At 42.6% G+C, this 17779-nt stretch overlaps 2 protein-coding genes across 2 annotated transcripts in view; one reads left to right on the top strand and one right to left on the bottom strand.

Annotated features, from left to right (window-relative positions):
- mphosph8 (M-phase phosphoprotein 8) overlaps window positions 1-17779 on the top strand; it is an 85413-nt gene that overhangs the window by 28215 nt on the left and 39419 nt on the right. Inside the window, exons 4-6 of the mRNA XM_067986095.1 lie at window positions 1036-1150; window positions 14870-15124; window positions 16842-16967. Of these exons, the coding sequence (XP_067842196.1) occupies window positions 1036-1150; window positions 14870-15124; window positions 16842-16967 (496 nt within the window). The remainder of the gene's footprint in view (window positions 1-1035; window positions 1151-14869; window positions 15125-16841; window positions 16968-17779) is intronic.
- LOC137322894 (paraspeckle component 1-like) overlaps window positions 13413-17779 on the bottom strand; it is a 127622-nt gene continuing 123255 nt past the window's right edge. The window contains exon 11 of the transcript XR_010963250.1: window positions 13413-13593. The gene's annotated coding sequence lies outside the window, so the exon portion shown is untranslated. The remainder of the gene's footprint in view (window positions 13594-17779) is intronic.

The following is a 17779-nucleotide window of genomic DNA, read 5'->3' as shown; positions in this document are numbered from 1 at the left end:
CCATTTCTTCAATGTCCTCCTCACCTATTTCCCTTACCTCCACCCTCCACAAACTCCAACTAATTTAGAATGGCCTGGCTGAGATCAGAACCCATGTCCTGTCATGGTATTGCAATGTGTCAGAACACTCACTGCCATCCAGTAGCTTTCCAAAAGTTTAGCTAAGTTTATTAAATGAAGATGAGTTTACACTTGTAAATGTCTATTTAATGATGGTCAGACTGAAGTGGTAAAGCTAACTATCCCCCCAATCTTCCTTTCCTCCCTTTGGAGAAGCATCTGGCCTTGGATTGATGTCTTCCCACAAAAGTAAGGCTGAGACAGAAACTCAGGATGTAAAGGATTGTGGACACCTATCTGCATTCTGCACTGTGAGGCAGAGTGTTGGGTTCCAACTTACTACTCCTAAAGAACTAGCACATTTTGAAAGTTTGTAAGTGAGTTGAAATTAATGGAAATAATTTTCTAGACTAATCAGTAGCAGCCATTATGGACTATACAAGGAAATAGAATTCAATGCAAATATCTTGTTAACATCTTCCATTTATCATGCCTGTCTACCATCTCATGACTTTAGTCTAAATTTGTCTTTAGCGCACTAAAGCAAGATGAAACCATCGAAGGACAGAAATATATTTCAGGGTGAAGATTGCACAGAGTATGGAGAAGGGGAAATGAAATTTGATTTGCAATAAAAGTGTTCAACTTGTAAATATATCATTTTAGTATGGTAAAATTACCCTGTTGTTTACATATCTGCATGAGCTGCCCTCTGATTTTTGGAGGTTCTGAACAGCTGACTGTACATTGAGATTTTAAAAAATGATATGCTCTCTTGAATCGTGTTTAAGAATGTTAGTGAACTTACCAGTCTTAATGAATATTGTGGCAGATTTCCAGTTTTCTAAAGTCTAGATTTGGATTTCCAGTCTCATTTAATGTATGGAGCATTTTTAGTTTTGTTTTTAGTTTCAGCTTTATGCATTATTAGCCTAAACACAAATAACATTTATAGCCGTAATTTTATTTTTCCAGTCCTGTTCCCGAGAGAAGTTGGGAAAGAAAGATGAAGCATCCAAAGATCTGTCTGATAAGAGATTGGATGTAGAAAAGGGGGACAAAGGGCGAAAGGAACAAAGTGTGGACCGCAGTAAGTACTTGCCTTTTGTCAATGGTTTCCACGTTCACCACAAGGTTGTGCACACCAGAATGTCATTTAGCTATTCTTTCTGATAAAGGTCTTTAAGTTTTCTATGTCAAACACGTGTTAGTTTTAAAACTTCCAAACTTTCAGACATATTCATACTAGCATGTTAAAGGAGAAATCCATGCTATCATTTGTTAAAACACTGCCTGACATACAAATAAAAGAAAGTGGATTCATATGTAAATATTTTACTTACCAGACAGTTATTGGGAATGGTTGTAGATGGAAGTAGACTAGAATTTACAGGTTGGTTACATGACAATGTAATGAATTTTCACAGTGAATATAAGAATGCAGTAAAAGCTGTTGGTTTTTTTCAGACTGGTTAAGTAGAATATTAAAACTGAGATAGAATGAAATAGAGAGACAGGAATAAAAACAGAAGATGCTGGAAAAGCTCAGCAGGTGAGGCAGCATCTGTGGAGAAAGGAACAGAGTTAAACTTTCAGGTCGAAGACCTTTCATCAGAACTGGAAGATGTTAAGGTTTTTAAGCAAGTACAGAGCCAGGGAAAGTGGGGGGGGGGGGGGAAGGGGAGAAAAGAACAAAAGGGAAGGTCTGCGATAGGGTAGAGGACAAGAGTGATTAAATGACAAAAGAGATGATGGTGTAAGGCAAGGAAGGTAGTAATGGGACAAGTTAAGAAACAAAAGATTGGACTAGAGTAGCTGTGAATGGCAACAGCAGAACTTGCTGCCCGAAAAAATGGGAGCAGTGGTTATGATCTGAAGTTATTGAAATCAGTGAGTCCGGAAGGTTGTAAAGTGCCTAAACGAAAGATGTGGTGCTGTTCCTCAAGCTTACATTGAGTTTAATTGGAACAGTGTAAGAGGCCGAGGACAGAGGGGTCAGAGTGGGACGGGGACGGGGAATTAAAATGGCAAACGACCGGCAGTTTAGAGTCATGCTTGTGGACAGAGCGGGGTTGTTCAGCAAGGCAATCACTCAATCTGCGTTTGATCTCCCCAATGTAGAGGAGACCGCATTGTGAGCGGCGAATACAGTATACTAAATTGAAAGAAGTACAAGTAAACCGCTGTTTCACCTGGAAGGGTGTTTGGGGCCCTGGATGGTGGGAAGGGAGAAGGTGAAGGGACAGGTGTTGCATCTCCTGCGCTCGCATGGGAAGGTGCCGTGGGGAGGAGAGTGGGTGATGGAAGAGTGGACGAGGGTTTCGCGGAGGGAGCGGTCCCTTCGGAATGCCGAAAGGGAAGGAGAGGGGAAGTTGTGTTTCGTGGTGGGATCGTGCTGGTGGGAGAAAAGCATGGTAGAAAGACTTCTTTAAGATTGTGCACAAAAAAAAGAGCTGTAGAGGAGGCATCAAAAAGATCCTAATGGGTTCATCATTACCTCTTGGCTTTTCTATTTTATGTCTCTTGAGATAAAACCTGGAATTTTATTAGTTTTTTTTTTAGAGCCTTATCAACCTGAGGTGCTGTCTTTTAATGTTCTGAGAACCTGTAACCCCAAATCCTACTTCCATTCAGATTTTTTTAAAACCAAAATGCATCACCTCACACTTACTAACATTGAATTCCATCTGTCACTTTTTAGCCCATTCCCCATCTTATCAATATCCCCTTGCAGCTTTCTTTTGGTCTTCTAAAGAATTAACTGTACTTCCTATTTTGGTATCATCTGCAAATTTGGACACCAGTACCTCTAGGCCTATAATCCAAATTGTTTCTGTACACAGTGAACAGAAGTAGCCACCTAACTGGCCATCCTTTCTGGGGATAGAGAAGTATATGACCAAGGACTTGCAAGAACTTAAAAATATTGGGGGCAAATTTCCACGGGACTTCTCCCGCTCAGCCATTATAACTGCGGCGTAAACCAAGTTACGGAGTGGGAGAAACCCCGAGGAAATTCACCCACAGTATTTTTTTTATGGAAGTATTTTTTTTAAGATAAGTTTACCACTCTTCTCCCTTTTATTCCCTTGTACCCTAACTCACCTGTTCTGATGGTTCTTTGGTTGTAAGGACAGGCTCATGACTTGCTCCCAGACCACTGCCAGTATCTCCTCTAAGCAGTTGCTAGGAACTATCAAGTACCAGGGACTACTCAGGTTTGAATCCGTTTTCCAGTTGTCCAGTTTTCAATAATTCCAAGGAACCACAGAGATTATTGAAAGTTTAGTAACAATCTGTGATTTTCAGGCTCCAGCAACTTTCGGTTAGTCTGAAGTACATATGGAAGAACGCACCCTGAATTGTAATATTTCCACTAATAGAATGCATATATGGTAAAGTGCTGCATGCTGGTGGCGTGTGTCAAAAGCTGCAGCTCTATAATCAGCAGAAATAAATATAAAAGTGCACCGTTAACATTTGTATTCTGACATAATTATTCCAAATGTTCGCTTCTGTTTGTATTCAGAAGTGATTTATTCATACATTCTAAGAGTTCAAGCTATAGTAGACTTTGATTGCTACGGCGAAGCTCCAACTGTTTCAGCCAGAACCGTGCAAAGAATTATTAAACACAGTGGCCCAGAACTTTCTGGATGGGCATAGGTGGCAAGTTACGCCAACACTTAAAATAAAAACAGAAAATATTAGAAACATTCAGCATGTCAGGCAGCATTTGTGGAGAGAGAAAGGACAATGAATGATATTTTGTCAGAACTATTGAAATTTACGCCAATCTCCATGCTGATCTTGCCAATGGCAATTTACAGCGATATTTCCTGAGACTCTCATATACGCCGGAACGTATAAGCCGGGGTAAAACAACGAGCTCGGAAGTGGTGTAAGTAATGGCGGGCCCCGGGAAACGCGGGCAGCACTATATAATGATCAGAACAGACGTTACTCATCAGAGAGGCTTGGGAATTGCAGGTAAGTGGAGCATGGTTTTCTCCCTTCAATCTTTTTTAATAAAAATTACATTATAAGTTGTTTCTATTATCTCAAGAGCATTTCCATTTTCACAGAGATATTCACTGAGGAGAGGGTCAGCAATTTCTTGAGAGGCCTGCAGGCCCTCTTGGAGGAGATCAAGCTGAGGAGTGACAGGCTGCTCAGTAGCAGGAAGGCCAAGCTGCCACGTAAAGTTAGCCAGGGTGCCTGGAGGGAGGTGGCATTGGCTCTCAATGCGAACTCTTGTGATATCATGGACACCTGGACAGTGTTGTAAGAAATTCAACAACCTGACCGGGGCTGGCAAGGTAAGTCGCTCACTATGCTCTCCCTTTCTTCTGGAAGACAGACTTGGATATATGCAATTTTAAAATGTTCTCTGAACAATAGTTGCCTAAAAGTTTTTTTTTATTTATTCGTTCATGGGATGTGGGCGTCGCTAGCGAGGCCGGCATTTATTGCCCATCCCTAATTGCCCTTGAGAAGGTGGTGGTGAGCCGCCGCCTTGAACCGCTGCAATCTGTGTGGTGACGGTTCTCCCACAGTGCTGTTGGAAGGGATTTAGCTCAGCAGGAAGGCAGAACAGCTTCCTGCTGAGCTAAATCTGCAGAGGCATGTGGTAGGTCTTCAAAATGCAGGATTGGCTGTTGTTTTCCATAGATTCTAAACAATGGCCAGAATGTGTTAGCTATGTTTGTTTACTCAGGAAGACCCTTAGCATCTTGGTATTGACAAACTTCTTTAATCTCTTGGTCAGGTAGAAAGAGGTTTTTAAATGTGGGTCACAAACCATACCATCAGTTAAGCAGCAGCAGGCTGCAAGGGGAAAACCTGGCTTAGGGGCCCATTAGTCACCCAATCCTGTAGTATGTACGCCTACACGGCTCCATAATAATAGCAGCCAATTAGTGCATCCCCCAAAAAAGCTGGCACCCTGACACCTGAACTTCTTGCACAACAAGTTGGTGAGCTGTAAGCCTTGCCTACATTCTCTTTCGTCTTTGCAGGGCAAAATGGCACAAGATGAGTGGGAGAGGAACCGCGCTGGGGGTGGGGGGGGGAGGAGCGCCATACCTGAGAATCTTGACCCAATGCTCCCATGAGGTGAGGGCTCTCCAGCCTCTGGGCTGCCATGGCACATCACCTATGATGCAAGCTGAGGTTAGCGGTGTCCATTCACGCACGGTTAGTTCCCACACCGCTGGCCTGGCTCCACAGCAGCGCTCTGCACCAGACCAAGGAGCCAGTATTGCACCCTCCTGAAATGGAGACTGAAACTCAGGACAGACCTGCTCGCCCACTCTAACCTCATGCCTTTTCTTTCCACAGGTGCAGCAAAGCCCAAGCGACCAGTCCTGGAGGAGATGGAGTATGAGAAAGAGGAGGACAGGGAGGAGGATGAGCACCCCCAGGGGGAAGGAGTGAAAAGGGGACATCCCCACTCAACACCATAAGGGTGCTGATGTGGAGGGAGCGAGAGAGGTCCCCTCCCTTCCTCTGGGAGTGCTTCTTCCTCGCCATCCCCTGGTCCCAACGACTCGGCAGCATCATTACCCGGCTCTCCTGTCACAGGCATCGGCGTGGATACAGGCACCTGGGAACAGATGTAAGGCGAAGCCTAGTAAGCTACCTAGCTGGCTCTGTCATAGTTTGGGGGACCAGGGAGAGTCGGAAGGGGGGAGATGTGCCTGCTTCACCATTGAGGCGGAGTCGAAGGAATGAAGAGACATGGCGTCCAGGTTTCACAGATATGTGCTTTAAAAGATGGATACTCAGAGCATCAGAAGTATGTGTACACTTTGGGATGTGGCTGTAGAATGGTACTAGCCGTTCAGCTGATGCCTGTGGCCACAGATCCAGCACCTATTGGGATGATGTTGGTCGCAGCCCCTGTGGCAGAAGCTGCTGACACTGGGACAGCAGCATTTCACAGGGCTCCAACCAAACCCTCCCCCCATTTTTCTGTGCCAGTGGTGCATGGCAGATGAGACTGGGCTGCTAAGGAGCTCTTTCCAGAGATGTGGCTCCATTCCAAAAGGCTCATCTTGGGGCCACTGAGAAGTACAGTGCCTCAAAGGATTAGGGTGAATGTCTGCTTGCTAAGTCCACCTCCTGCTCCTTCTCATCTTCATGGGCTACTTTGCACTCTGCTGTGATTGCATGGCCAGTTTATTGTTAACTTTTTTTGTGTTGAGTTGGTGACTCTGGCTTGTTTGGTTTTGGCCATTACTGCACAAAGGTTCTTTTTGCTCTGTGACATTTCCATTGATAAATGTTTTTTTTAACCTGCAATTACCGTGAACTATTTGATGATGCTATCCTGTTTTGAGCTGTTGGCCCCAATTTTAAAGAGGGGATGGGAACGAAGCGCGCGATCCCCGAAGTGGACGAGTGTCTGAGGATGCAGAAGCCCAGTCGATCTTAACGGCTGGGCCTTATTTACATAAATTCTGCCAGAGTCCCGCCCAAACCCAGCCAGATCCACTACCTTGCCAGCAGGCGGGAGTGGGAGTTCGGTGGCAGGAGGCCGCAGCCGGGGACCCGTGGGAACGATCCCTGGCCGTCAATTAAAGGGGAGAGAGGGCTTTTAGCTGCGATCAAAATGGGAGGGGGGTGGCTTTAGTGTCATTTGGGTGAGGGAGGCAATTAAGGCTTCCTTGTGAGGCCTGGAGGAGCACTCCTTCCCCTCCTGATCCACAAGAAAACCCAAAATTAAATCTTTCAGACTTACCTGATGGGAAGCCATCACTGCGCCCCTGCTCTGGCCTCTGACTAATATTGCAGTCGGATCCCGATGTCATCTGCATATTTAAAGAAGGACGCTACTTCCTTCCTGCAGGTGTCCCACTTGCATGCTCAAAAGTAGGGCAGTAAGGCAGCGGTATCGGAGGGGGTAAGTGAAACATTTTAACTGCCCACCCTGCTCAGTTTTTGCCAGGGGGGCCGTTGATGCAGCCTAGTTTGTCTATGGAAAGGTATTTATTTGGGTTGATCAAACATTTAAACAGCGTTTGTAGGAAAATGTTTTAAAAGTTGCAATACTTTTTACAGTTTGACAACTACTATGTCACTGAGGCTGTTCTTTTGTCGGAGGCCACATCTTTGTTATGGTTAACATTGAACTAATGTTCCATAGGGACTGTTTATATGTTACACTGAAAATCAGAACTAAGATGGTTCATCTGTTATGTTGCTGCTGAGCAATGTAGAAGGGCCTGGACCTTGCCACCTAGGAACATAGGAATTGCTAGTCGAAGAAAGACCAAGGTCCAGTTATATAAAGCTCTGGTTAGACCGTATCTGGAGTACTGCATTCAGTTCTGGGCACTGCACCTCAGGAAGGATATACTGTCCTTGGAGGGGGTGCAACTCAGATTGACCAGAATGATGCTAGGGCTAAAAGGGTTAAATTACAAGGACAGGTTGCATTGACTCGGCTTGTATTCCCTTGAGTATAGAAGATTAAGGGGTGATCTAATTGAGGTGTTTAAGATGATCAAGGGATTTGATAGGGTAGACAGAGAGAAACTATTTCCACTGGTGGGAGAGTCCAGAACCAGGGGGCATAACCTTAAAATTAGAGCTAGGCCATTCAGGGGTGATGTCAGGAAACACTTCTTCACATAAAGGGTAGTGAAAATCTGGAACTCTTTCCCCCAAAAAGCTGTTGAGGCTAGGTCAGTTGAAAATTTCAAAACTGAGATTGATAAATTTTTGTTAAGTGTGGGTAATAAGGAATATGGAATGAATGTGGGTAATTGGAGTTGAGATACAGATCAGCCATGATATAATTGAATGGTGGAACAGGCTCGAGGGGCTGAATGGCCTACTCCTGTTCCTATGTTCCATCTAGTTAGCCAGCTACCATCCTGGTAGCCGCATGATACAATGATAATGAAGTTTTCTGTTTGAAAGTTCACTTTTTTGAGGTTTGTTACTAATTGAAGCCTGTTTGTGTGACATTGTTGAATAAAAGTTTAATTGTTTCTTACATTGTCAGTCTTTGCAATCACAGTCCTACAGGGAACGGTCTGCACGAATGGTTGAGAGTTGCTATGTCAGTTCGCTTTGCCGCCACCTTCAGAACTCCTTCTAACCCAAGGCAATCAGCTGCTAAGCACCTCTGCCCTCGGACAACCCTGGAAGCTTTTAAATGTAGACGCCGGCAAGAGGTCATCACCCCTTGGCACCGGGACTTGCAAGTTGGGATCCTCTGGTCCACGGGCTCCTTGGCTGCCATGCCCAGGCTGAGCACCTCCTGCAAGGCAAAATTGTGCATTGCACAGCAGGCACAACAATCCTTGCCACCATTTGTGGCACATACTGCAGGTGATGGAGAATGGCATCATCAGCCATGGTTTCAGGGGGGTAGGCCTTATCCCCCAGGGTCCATTTGGCCCTCCTCGCTGAATAAGTCAGTAACATTGGAATAGCTGAGGATAAAGATGTCCTTGCAGCTTCACAGATCCTCTGTGTTGATGTGCAGAATCCTTTGTGGAGCATCACAGGCAATCTGCACATTTAACGAGTGGAACCCCTTCCTATTAATGAATGCGAATGGGTCCTGAGTTGGAGCTTTAAGCTTCCAAGGTTCCATCAATGGCCTCTTGCATGTTGGGGAAGCCAACAAGCTTGTAGAAGTTGATGGCCCTGTCCCTTTACTCCGCGGGGAACATGCCATATTGGATGAAGTCAGATGTCCTTTGGAAGAGGGCATCTGTCTGATGCAATCCCTTAAAGCTCCCTGCTAACATTGCAAAGATCGCTGGTGGATAATTGGAACGATCCAGAGCCGTAACAAATTGAGGGCCATGATGTCCTTCATCTCCGCTGATAACACCCTATGGGAAGTAGACTGCAGCTTTAGGTCTTTCTATATAATTTCACTGTTGGCTAGATGCCTTCCATGTGAAGCATGGTCTCTGCATGCACTGATCCTCCGACAGGTCCTGGTACGACCTTCATGCGCCGTACGCTCTTCAAGAGGGGGTAATCACAAGTATGCTGCGATCTCCTTCCGTGATGCCATGCTCGCTTCTGCTCCCCCTCTTAGCCTTCCATTTAAAAAGTTAAATACAGGAATGCCCATTGAGAAGGTATTGTCCTTCTGAATGCGTTTAGAAGAAAGGTGGGGGTCCCGAAAATTCTCAGGTTCAGAGACTTGGGACTCTGGTCAGGAAAACTCCAGTTATCAAAAAGAAACAAGCCAAAAAAAATCACTACAAAACTCAGAGATTAAGCTGCAAAGTTTGGAAACTCCTCCCAGTCTGAGTCATAAATTACAGTGGTATCAGCTGACCTCAGACCCTACTGTATATAGATTGCTCAGCGTAACTCTACCGTCACTAGAAAACCAGCATATATCCAGGAAATTAGCGCGAGCTGCTCTTTCGCATGGCGGGGTGGAGCTATGTTAATAGATGGCAAAGCTATGGCACAGTGTAAAAACTGGCATTAGTCACTTGCACGCAAATTTCCTTGAGTTATTTTTGGCACTGAAAATCAGCATATTTACACTGTTGTTTTGATGCAAGTTTCCAGGAAATTCTGGACCATCAAAATCATCGTGAAGTTAGGGGGAGAAAGCATTTGCAATGTAAGGAAAAAATTGGAGTAATAAAACAAATTGGTGAACAAATCATCCAGTATAAAAGAATCAATAAAATTAAAGAGAAGAATAGTGCAGTACTACTTCCATCTTTTAATGACTTGTCATAGTGTCATTTTTAACAACTATGTGTGGCCTGAGAAGACTTTTTATCAGTGAGAGCTTATTTGATCATTAACTGCATTTCATGTCACTATGCGATTAGGTTCCTTCTGTGATCCTCAATTTCACAGATTTAATGACCAAGACACTACATTGGGTTGGATCTGCTTTTGGCAGTTAGTTTATATACAAGACTACTGCTTAGTGCAGCAGCATTATTGTTTAGGTTTGATTTCTTGTGTTGGCTTGTTTACTTGGGTGGACTTGGTGGTAATAAACATTAATTATGGGTGTCTTGATTACATCAATACGTATTCTTTCAGGTACATTGGCTGCTTACGTTTATCAATCCAGGTGGTAACAGCTGTAAATGTGCATTCCACGGTCCTGCCTGGTGTACATTTACAGTTCAGTTTCAACATGGTTATTTCTAAAATGAATAAGGATACAATTTTTACAGAACTGAATTACTTTATAATTTAAAGAAATCTTCCACTGAAATTTGGAGATATACTCATTCACAACTTACCTCATGGAAGATCTAGAGATAACATTTAAAACAAAACCTGGAACAGTACTAATAACTTTCAATGAATTTTGTTCACTGCTTGGCAATTAGGATTCTTTTTGACTTTTAAATTACTTTCAACCTGAGGAAACACATTCAAAAGTTAATATTGAGTGAGGAAATGTGCAGCATGTCAGAGAATCTGAAATACGAGAAAAAAATTAGGAATTTTGGGAATAAAGACTTTTGCAGCTGTTGTGTTGCTTTGATTTTCAGCTCACTAAAGTTGGAAAATAATGTATGCCTCTTGGCAAGTTTAAAATGTATCAGTAATGTGACTTTAGCATTTCTGGCTGTTTCTTTTAATTCAAAGGGTGTTGTTAATAGAGTTTTACAGTATTGTGACACTTGTATAAAAGAATTGAAAAACATTCTCTGTATTTAATGTAGATTTATTTCTGTTCATTTGGAGTAATATTTCTCTATGTCTAAGTTTTGTCTTGTGTGCCTGCAATATTGAAAGCCTCAAATGTTGCTGGTTGGCATGTAGTTACTTGGACCAATCATATCCCCATAAGGCAGCCATTCTTCTATCTTTATTTTTAGTTTTCTGTGAAATTATTTTTAGCGTTCTTTCTTATGTATATATTTTTTTAAAAAAGGTTTGTTCTGTCTGGTAGATCCCAGCAGCCTCTCTACTCTGCTCACCTCGCATCTTCACACCGAGCAAGGTCACATGCTGAGGAACCAGATAAATATAACATAACAATGGAAATGTGTGAGAGCCGTAGAAGATAGAAAGAGGAATACAGAATTAGAGGGCAGGAACAAGCAGACAGAGAGACAATTTTCTTTTTTGGTCAGTGAGCAACTGATCACTTACTACTTTTCAATATAGTTGTTCTTTAGTATATGCAGACTTGGTGTATAATTCATGCCATCTTAGAACTTTGTCATTACCAGCATGCAAAGCGTATAGGCCACCAGATAGTTTAGTTTAGTGGGCATAATTCAATGATGTGGAACATGGTTTATATTTGTCTACAAGGACATTTTTCGTTGTCAAGATGGCCCCATAGAAGAATATTTGAGGTGCAGTGTTCCTATCCAGTTCAAAAGCAGTTGAACAGTGCTCAACTACAACAGCTGAACCTTGGTTGATGGTCTGTAGGGTTGAAGATGATATGGTGATTTTATAGCAGCATCTACTGTTCACTCTTCATACCAGAGGGTTGGTAAGGAAAAGTCAAAGGAATAAGGAAAGATTTACAAGGATGTTACTAGAATTGAGAGGATGCAACTATTGGGAAAGATTGAGCAGGCTCTTTTCTATGAAAAAGATAAGATTATGAGGAGACCTTAAAATGTTGAAGGGGTTTGATAGGGTGGATGTGAAGAAACTGTTTCTACTTATGATTGAGTCCAGAGCAAGGCCACTAACAGATCAAATAAAACATTTAGGAGGAATTTATTTGCAGAGAGAGTGGTGAGAATGTGGAACTTGCTGCCACACAGAGTGGTTGAAGCAGATAACATTGATGCATTTAAGGGGAGGCTTGATGATTATATGAGGGACAAGGGAATAGAGGGATTCAGGGAACATGGTGGGTAGAGATAATTAAAGTGGGAGTAGGCTTTTGTGGAAAATAAATACCAGCAGAGACGAGTTGGGCCAAATGGCCTATTTCTGTGCTGTAGATTCTATGTAATATGTTAAAAAGGTTGTCCATATTGGATGTCTTGAAGATACCCAATATGATGAATAGCACAAATCAGAGCGAATTGGCAATGTGATTTTGTCACAAAGTCTATTCAGCTATTTTGCTACTGAATCTGAATGGCATGTGGAGGAGCTATGTTACAGCGCGTTGTGACTGATATAATACGCGTGGTAGCATGTAGTTGAGTATCTACTAGCTTAGTGTGCGGTGAGCAAGCCCAAACGGTAGTGCAGTATTCTGCTACTGAATAGCAGAATGCAACAGCAGATGAGCGTAAAGTGGAGGTATTTGCTCACCAAGCAGAGCTGGCAGGTTTGATGATTGGATTTCAGGTTTCGACTTTCTCAGCAGTTTTCAGTAGATGGTTTTAGTAGGATAGTCACCGGTCGAGGATGCAGTCAGGTAAACAGGGTGAGCATGTTTAAGACTTTGGCTGTTTAGGATAATGGTGAGTTCACGAGGCATTACCGTTGCACAAGTGAAAGACGGAGGACACAATCTTTCTGGTAGTAGAAGATGCCATTTCGGGCAGTACTCCGCCATAAGTTTCATATCATTAGTGTGTGTGGCTCCCAGGGTGGAAAAGTCACTAGTTTGAGTAGCAACGGCACTGTCATCAGAATTTCCGCGATCTGGTCGCAGACAAGTCATTTACGTACAGATTAAAATGGAGTGGTACTATAACTGATCCCTGGGAGAGGCCATTGATTTGGTATCTCCACGAGCTGGTGCGATCTGCCATGTTTACTCTAAAATGTCAGGCCCATAGCAGTAATTCAACCAAGCTGGTGGCCCAATATGGCAACACTCTCGATATTTTTGCCAGAAGACCAGTTTGCCAGAAAGTGTTGTTGGCTGCTATTAGATAGAAGAAAATGTCAGTGTTAAGAGCCCCGATTTTCAAAGGAAATTGTGAATGCGTTGGGGGCGGGGGGGGCTGGGAAATTTGGGGAAATCCCGAGCGGGTGAGGAAGCCGGCTCCAACCCGCCAACTTCCGGGTTCCCCACAGACGCGTCTGTGTGTGCGTGAGCCTCACGAATGCGGAATAAAAAAAACTTACCTTTTCCGATGTGATCGCGATGTAATTGATGATGATTAAAGTTTTTTCTGATTGACAAGCTGGCTGCCGACAGGAGCTGTAATGCCGATTGGGGGTGGGGAAAGAGAGAGACATCATCCGGCGCTGGAACAGAGAGTGGAGGGCGCTGAAGATCGGGGAGGGAGATCAGAGAGGGACATCGGCGGGGGGGGGGTGGGGGGAGATTTGGATAGACAATTAAAGCCGGCGGGTTGATAGTTAAAGAACCAAATATACGTCATTGAGGTACTTAAGGTACTTTATTTCTGACATGGTAGATACTTAAAGCGATTTTAAACTTAACCTGGGCAGCTTTCCCACGGCTTCTGATTCACGCCTGGTGAGGGGCCGGATCAGGCAAAAATAAATTAAATAAAAAACCACTGCACAAAGTTTAAAAAAACAAAATAAACCTACCTTTCCACCCATTTCCGATGTCTGCCTCTCCGATCTCTTTCCCCGCCCCCCCGCCAATCGGTGTTGCAGCTCCTGTCAGCAGCCAGCCTGTCAATCAGAAACAACATTAATCACCATCAATTACATCATGATCATGTCAGAAAAGGTAAGTTTTTTTTTACTCTGATTTGCCACGCGCACCTTCGCCAACCCGCCACCAATTCAAAATTGAGCCTAAGGTTTTTCTAAAAGCCATTTTCAATGAAGGTGGTTAGAATGAGTACTTGGTCACAAGTGCTGCAGCCAACTTGGTCCAGATTCAGATCAGCATCGACTACTGGAGATATACCCTGGAGGACCAGTCGCTCCAGCACCCTGTGGTAGCTTGCCACTGACTGTGGGTCCTTACTTGGTTTAAGTAAGCAAATTATATTTGCTCGCGCCATACTGCTTGAATTCAGCCTTCAAGGATGACTAGTGATAGCCCATTACAAACTGGTGGACTAAGGTTCTTAAGAAATTCAGGTTATATGTTGTCGTAGCCAACTGTGGCAGCAGTTTTCATATTATGCAGCACAGAGTTGAGTTCTGATCCTGTGGAAGGCGTTGGTGAAGTGTTCGTGTTCTGGTTCTGGTTTAGGGCATATTGCGAAAGTAGTGCCATACATCGTGTACTTTCCCTTCAATGCCTTTATTGCAGGGAACTCTTGCCACTTTTAGTAGTTGAGTGGCAATGCATTGGTTGACACAGATGATTGGGTCTTTGCTGGTGGATGTTGAGCAGCACCCAGGTAACAGATGAGACTCCAGTGTTTCCGACTATAGTTGTGTAAACTTTGTACTGCATGTTGCGCTGTCAGTTTTCCACAGATATCAGTAAGAGACTTGAACTATTTAACCTCCCCTTCCAATAAGTGTTTATCATGATTATTTTTACCCATCGACAGGAGGTGAAAAATATATCCAAATTGCCAACATGAAACAAATACTTCTTTGGGGCAAAGGATTATAACCAGGAAAAAGATGCCAACTTAATGAAGGAAACCAAGAAAATCATTCAACATTGCAAATTATTAATAAATTTGATGTAGTAATACTCCAAACATTAATCCTGTATTTTGGACATTTTCATGTTAGTTGTTATCTGCACTCAATAGTTGCTTTCAGAAAAACAAATGAATGTGATGATTTTTAAAAATTATTTTGATTCTCCTGAGTGCTGACAAAGTTATCGATTTGGTTCGAACGATCATTATGAGCTTCATAGTTGTGGTTTGAAAACTGATCTGCAGACCCCTGGCCCCACCCCACCCATTAATATTGTAATATTGTGTAATTACTCTGAGGTAGACACTTTTTTTCTCTTTTTTAAATTTGTTTATAGACAATCGAGAGATGAAGGGTCTTTTTGACAAGTTCCTGATTCCCTTCTCTGATGCAACTGATGATGAGGACAGGGAGAATAAAGAAGACACAGTTTCCCATGATTCTAAATTTGAGGAGAACCGAACTAAAGAGAAGAAGCAGATACAAAAAGATAAGAAAAGCACAAAAGAGGAGAATGATTCCAGAATGCAAAATACTATTGAAGAAACCCAAGATGTTCTCGATACTATGTGCCAGACTGAGGAAAATCCAGGTAGACATTAGATTTGATTTTTTTTTAATTACTGGGGTAAATTTTGTATTTGTTACATTCAAAGACACTGTTTTATGCAACGGCTGAGCTATCAACCTCTCATCCTCCATCATTTTGTTTTACATCTACAGTGCTATAAAATTACTTTTTTCCAAGATGCTGCCTTCTAACATTGCCATGGACAATTTTAGCATCAAAATTCCAACAGCTGAGCTACTCCTTTATACATTTAATGGAAGTAACAGTGTGATGATACCAATTGTAGAACCCCAACTGCTGCCCAGATGAGTGTGGCTAACTTATCATAGACTGGGAATTGGATCCGGTGCCTTCTGGTCTGAATGGTTTAGTACTACACTGGATGGCACCTTTATTCACTATAGATGACTGGATATTACCCCCTGCAGACATGTCATCTGAGAGAGGCAAAAAAACCAGAAAAATCCAGGGCCAATGGGGCGGGGTGGGGGGGAGGAAACTAGAAAATTCTTCTCCGACCTGATCGAAACCAGTCCAGGAGATCACATGAACCAAGTGGTCATTAACTGTTAATTCACTTATCTTCTATATAATGTGGTCGCTGCCCCAGTCAAGAACCAGTCCAGCTCCCTCTTGAAGGCATGCAGAGAGTCAGCACACACCACACCAGCTGGCACCGCATTCCAGAGGCTCATTACTCTCTGGGAAAAGAAGAACTACCTAACATCTAGTCTGTTCCTACTTTTGCGTAGTTTAAACACATATAAGAACATAAGATAAGAAATAGGAGCAGGAGTAGGCCATACAGCCCCTCCAGCCTGCTCTGCCATTCAATAAGATCGACCTCCACTCCACTTTCCCGCCTGATCCCCATATCCCTTGATTCCCCTAGAGTCCAAAAATCTTTCTATCTCAGCCTTGAATATACTCAACGACTCAGCATCCACAGCACTCTGGGTAGAGAATTCCAAAGATTCACAACCCTCTGAGTGAAGAAATTCCGCCTCATCTCATTCTTAAATGGCCGACCCTTTATCCTGCAACTATGTCCCCTAGTTCTAGACATATCCCATGTCCTTTCCAATCTGTCAAACTGGAATAATCTTTCAATAGGCACGCAATCCAGCACTTTCATTATTTTATAAACCTCTTTCAGGTCGCCTCTAAGTCTACACTGCTCAAGAGTAGATATGATGTGGAGATGCCGGTGATGGACTGGGGTTGACAATTGTAAACAATTTTACAATTGAATTTTACACGTGAATTTAAAATAAAATTGCTGGACTATAACTTGGTGTTGTAAAATTGTTTACAAGAGTAGATAGACACAGCTCTTTAAGCCTATCTGAGTAACTTAAGGTTCTTTAAGCTAGGAATCATGTAGCTCTCCTCTGAACTTTTTCCACGGTCACTATATCACCCACCATGTGAGAGGACCAAAACTGGGCACAGTACTCCAGATGCAGGCTAACCAAGGACCTGTATAATGAAAGAATTGTGTCCTTTGATTTATACTGAGTTGTTCTATTAATACAACCCACTACCCCGTTAGCTTTAGCAACAGCTTCTCTGCATTGGTCGTGAACTTCCAGTGATCTGTTCACAATAACACAGATCCATTTTTCCCTGAACCACTTTCAGTATCATTCCCTGTAAATGATAATTCAAGATCTCAATTATTAGCAATTCTGCATCAGTGATTTACATTATAGTTGTTAATTGATTCTTTTGTATTTAGATGGCAAACAGGAAATGTTAAAGTTGGGTGTGGACCTACAGCTTGATTGGATGACGTTGGAAGATTTTCAAAAACATTTGGATGGAAATGATGATTTACTTTCTGCACCAAAAACAATATCCAATAGTGAGTGCTAATAAAATTATATTTTTTGAATAAGTAGAGGAATTACATAGAATGTACAGCAATAGAAACAGGCCAACAGGTCCATGCTGCTGTTTATGCTCCACACGAGCCTCCTCTCACCCTTCTTCTAACACCATCAACATATCCTTCTATTCCTTTCTCTCTCATGTTTATCTAGCTTCCCCTTAAATGCATCTATGCTAGTCACCTCAAGTACTCCTTATGGTAATGAATTCCACATTCTAACCACTCTCTGTGTAAAGAAGTTTCTCCTGAATTCCCTATTGGATTTATTAGAGACTATCTTATATTTATGGCCCCTAGTTCTGGTCTCCCCCGCAAGTGGAAACATCTTCTCTACGTGTACCCTATCAAACCCCTTTCATAATCTTAAAGACCTCTATCAGGTCACCCCACAGTGTTCTCTTTTCTAGAGAAAAGAGCACCAGCCTGTTCAATCTTTCCTGATGGGTATAACCTCTCCGTTCTGGTATCATTCTAGTAAATCTTTTTTACACCTTCTCCAGTGCCTCTATATCCTTTTTACAATATGGAGACCAGAACTTTGCACAGTGCTCCCAAGTGTGGTCTTGGAGGCTATTTGCATAATCATTACAACATAACAACTTAATTGAACAGTAATTTACATGTTAACTATTGATTATTAAGTATTTACAAGTTCAATTTGAGTTGCAGGTTCATTTTTGGGATTTGGTAATGCTTCTATGAATTGTCTGGATAGATGGCATACATATTTAAAATTGAGAAAAACAGTGCAAAATCAGAGGCTGGTATGACTTGAGGGTTGATCA

The sequence above is a fragment of the Heptranchias perlo genome, chromosome 6, assembly GCF_035084215.1.
Source record: "Heptranchias perlo isolate sHepPer1 chromosome 6, sHepPer1.hap1, whole genome shotgun sequence".
Classification (NCBI taxonomy): Eukaryota; Metazoa; Chordata; class Chondrichthyes; order Hexanchiformes; family Hexanchidae; genus Heptranchias; species Heptranchias perlo.
Note: the sequence above shows the minus strand (reverse complement) of the source record. Positions and strands in the feature narration are given on the sequence as shown.